The sequence below is a fragment of the Fukomys damarensis genome, unplaced genomic scaffold (genome assembly GCF_012274545.1).
Source record: "Fukomys damarensis isolate Sample0158 unplaced genomic scaffold, DMR_v1.0_HiC HiC_scaffold_39, whole genome shotgun sequence".
In the NCBI taxonomy this organism is placed as follows: Eukaryota; Metazoa; Chordata; class Mammalia; order Rodentia; family Bathyergidae; genus Fukomys; species Fukomys damarensis.
In genome coordinates this window covers 125,603,334-125,607,579 of record NW_022900951.1, presented here as the reverse complement: position 1 = coordinate 125,607,579, position 4,246 = coordinate 125,603,334, and the positions used below count along the sequence as shown (strand labels likewise).

Here is a 4,246-nt window from a genome sequence, read left to right as displayed (position 1 = left end):
TTTTTTTTTTTTTTTTTTTTTTTTTTTTTGTACTAGGGATCAAACTCAGATCCTTGCGCTTGCAAGGCAGGTGGCGGAACCACTGAGCTAAATCTCCGGCAGGATTTACTGTAACCTTCTGTCTGCCATGAACTGCTTCTCCTCTGCAATGCCTGTTTGCCATACCACCTTGCCTCGGAGACAGCCAATTATAGATTGAAACCTCTACAAACTGTGAACTCAGTAAACCTTTCCTCCTTTATGTGTCAGGTATTACTTTCTCAGCAACTATGAAAGTAACTAAGACAGAATTTAGCGCCAGAAAAGTGGAGTCATTGGTGTGACTGCACCTGACCATGTGGTTTAGGAGCCTTTGGAGCTGGCTTGTGGGGAGACGGAGAGTTAGGAAAGGTTTTTAGAAGCCTGCTGAAAAAGTAGAGCTGGAATGTCTGAGGCTGTACTTGATGGGAGATTCTGGTCAGAGGTCAGAAGATCAGAAGACTGATAGATATCCTGCTGGTAAAGAAGAGGCTCAGGAGGTTTCTGTTGGAAAGGACTACTGTTGGACTCTCGACAAAGTGTGCTATATTCCTTGACAGAAAGTTTGTCTGCATTTTGCTCATGTTCAGAGACTTTGCCTGAGACTAAGATTAAGGGCAGCAGACTAATTCATCTTGCAGAAGAAATATCAAGGCAGTCTAATGGTGAGGCTGTGGCATGGCTACTGGTGGGGGATTTTAGCCAGAAATTATGTTGAGAATTAAGAGCAAAGAACCCAGTGTAATGATTTAAAATGTTATGAGGGCCGGGGATTTAGCTCAGGGGTTCGGTGGCCTGCTTTGCAAGCACAAGGACCTGACTTCGATCCCTGGTACCAAAAAAAAAAAAAAAAATTTTTTTGAGTTGGCCAGAAAGGAAGCTCCAATAAAGTTGCCACCTGTAAAGATGGAACAAAGAAGAAACCAGTTACTGAAAAGTCTAGCAAGAAAAAGCCAAGCAGTTCAGAAGACAACAGAAAAGATGGCCTGAGGACATTACAAGAACCAACAGCACTCTAGCCTTTGTAGCCTCAGAGCTGCAGAAGTGAAAGACCTTGCTTTGAGAAGACAGCCCCAGGGCACTGTGTTCCAGAATGTAGTGCCCTAGGAAAGTTGTTCCTCATGATTTGATTCATAAGCACTCACCCATACTTCCAAGACAGAAGGAAGCCTGGCTACTGATCCAGGTGGTGGCAGACCTTTGCATCATCCATGTGGTAATGCTTTTAGGTGCATGCAGAATGCAAGAGTTGTGGGCTCAGGAAGGCTTCCAGCCAGATTTCAGAAGAAGGCCTAAGGGTGGGTAGCCTAGATACAATATAAGGGACAAAAAAGAGGCTTGTCTGGTTCCTCACATGCTTTGCTACCTTCTGCCTGCCATGAACTGTTTCTCCACTCTGCACAGCTGACTATGGACTGAAACCTCTACAAACTATGAGCCTAAATAAAATTTTCCTCCCTTAACTTTGGGTGTCAGGTATTTTGTCTCAGCAATGACAGACATAGGTAAGACAGGCACTGTCTGGACCTCATCTTGAGGAAGCTTTAGGGAATTCTAAATTGCGGGACAGTCTCTAAAATATCTGGAGTATATTTTTCAAATGTATGAAGATCATGAAAGACCAGGAAAGACTGAGTCCCTGTCAGAGCCTGGAGAAAACTAGAGACATGTGTAAATGCAATGAGGGATCCTGGCTTGGATGCTAAGAACAGGACCATTCTGGGGGAAAAAAAACTGGGAGAAATTGAATAAAGTCTGGGGTTTTGTTAAGAGTACTGCACCAGTGTGAACATTTTACTTTGGGCAACTGTGCCCTGGCTATGTAAGATATTACATTAGGGGAAGTTGAGTAAAAGGTGCCTTAAATAGAAATTTTCACCCTTTTTCTTTTTTAAAGTGTACTATTTCTGCAACTCTAAGTCCAAAATCATTTGAAAATTAGAAGTTTAGAAAATAGAAACATCTGGAACACCTCACACTGACTTTTTGCGGCCTAGGAATGCATATCTTACTACGATGCTATGGATAGGAGCAAGCTGCCTTTCAATCACAGTATGAGTTTGAGATGAACATTTACAGTACAGTAATGTCTCGGTTCATGAACGCTTCTGTTCATGAACAATTTGGTTCCTGAACAGGACTGTTCAGCAAAATTTTGCTTCCATTTGAGAACTCTGCCATCAGATGACCAATACGATTCTGGCCATCTTCCCTACATGAACAGAACTTGTAGGCATCTTCCCCAGAATCATGGAATGAGTGAAGTTCGTGGACCAAGGCACCACAGTATTTTGGAAAATTCTGGTTTCTGGATGCTTCCAGTAGAAGGCCCTTGGCCAAACTCTTATATAGCTCCTTTTTCATTACCAACTACTTTCCAAATCAGTTTTGCATCTTAATAGTATTTTTATGATTGTCTAATTCCAAATGAACACAGAATCAAGTAACAGCACTTTCTGAAGCAGCTCTGGAAGTCTTCCTTTGTGTCTTTAGTTACGCTACTGGGACTGCCTTGATGTCCTGAATGATTCAAAATGTTTGCCTTTCGTAATCATTTTGACACAATGGAAGAGGCAGAAGTCACAGAGCACAGGGGGTGACAGCATGGATGAGGGCATATGGTAATGTTTTCACAGTCTGCCTTTCTGCTGGATGGCCCTTGGCAGCATCATTCACTGGATTCCTGATCACACCTCATAAAGACACTCACAAAAGAGGACTCCAGAACTGCTGCAGAAAGTGGCAAGAATGGTGGGATAAGGTATTTGAATGGAGGAGGAATATTCTGAGGATAATGAATAGCAATGTGTCTTCTTAATAGAATTTTAAAATTGAAATATTCACATTTATTTCAATTACCCCTTGTAAACGACAGTGAAGAAGCTAGGAGCTTCTCAATTTCGACCACAAAGACCATTTGCTGGTAGCCATCTTAATATGGCCACTTTTACTGGAAAAGTCATCTGTGGAAGGCTATAGAGATTTGTCCATCGTAGATTTCACAACAATACATATGAGTAATTATCTACAGCAAATTGATGAGGAAGACCAGAAAAACAGATTTACAGTAATCACTGTTCTTATAAATTTTAGAAATCACTCAGAAGTCCATAGACTTTCCCCACTCTTGTTGTTTGAAGGGATTTTTCTGGAACAAAGCTCTGAGACTGACAGCAATAATAGAAGGGTTGTTAACTATGAGTATTTAAAATGTAGAAGCATTAAAACTATGTTTAAAACCTGTGAAAAATAAAATGAAAAAAAACTGAAAACAACAAAATATAAGATCAAAATTGAGGTATTAATTCATATATGGAATACCTGCAATATGATTCAACTAATTAGGGGTCATAATATGCATTACACATTCACCATTAAGATTTGTCAATTTTATACAATTATAGTTATAAAATGTCTTCTATTTATGCAAGAAATACCACTATTTTTGAGGCTGTCCCTCCCCGCCTTCCCCCATTAAAAGTTAAGGAGAAGTTGTTTCTTTGGAACACCACTACTGTGTCACAGCAGAAGAGACCACATGAGTTTGGAAAAGAACGAGATTCACCGCCCAACTTTGGAAGATTAAAACTAAATGAAAGAGAATAGTACCACTTCCAAGCACTTGAATCCAGGATGAGATATATTCATTTTTCTTGCTTATCTTAAAAATGTACAGAAAATGAAGTCAGTCTGAATTCACCCCTGTGATTCCACAGCATTATAAACAGAGTATTATCTTTTTCTGAAAAATTATCACTATCCCGGAGGTCATCACTTTCCTTTTGACAGTCCCAGTCAAATGCCTGGATGCACCTACTTAATGAATCTGGTATGTCTTCCGAGGTTGATACGCTGGTCTCAGACGATGAGCTGGACTTTTCTGGCTTAACTTGAACAATTATTTCTGGTCCATACTGCTCAGATTTTACTTGTGCGATCTTTTCCTGTGAATTTCCAAAAGAGAAAGAGATTACATTTTGCTTAGAGATAGAAAAACAACAGAAAACGCAAGTAGAACATGAATTTTTGACATATTTCACAACATGATCTCCAACACTGCTCCACGCAAGTGAAAACCCAGCCAGCTGTGGTGATGGTGGTGCACGCCTGTTATCCCCATACTAGGGAGGCTGAAGCAGGAGGATCACTCCGAGTTTGAGGCCAGCTGGGCTATATAGTGAGATCCTATCTCAAAACACACACACACACACACACACACACACACACA

The 4,246-nt window shown here is 40.6% G+C and overlaps 1 protein-coding gene across 1 annotated transcript in view; it reads right to left on the bottom strand.

Moving 5' to 3' along the window:
* The window catches only part of Pasd1 (PAS domain containing repressor 1), a 93,182-nt gene that overhangs the window by 10,888 nt on the left and 78,048 nt on the right, over window positions 1-4,246 (bottom strand). The window contains exon 12 of the mRNA XM_010639746.1: window positions 3,836-3,962. Coding sequence (XP_010638048.1) covers window positions 3,836-3,962 — 127 coding nt within the window. The remainder of the gene's footprint in view (window positions 1-3,835; window positions 3,963-4,246) is intronic.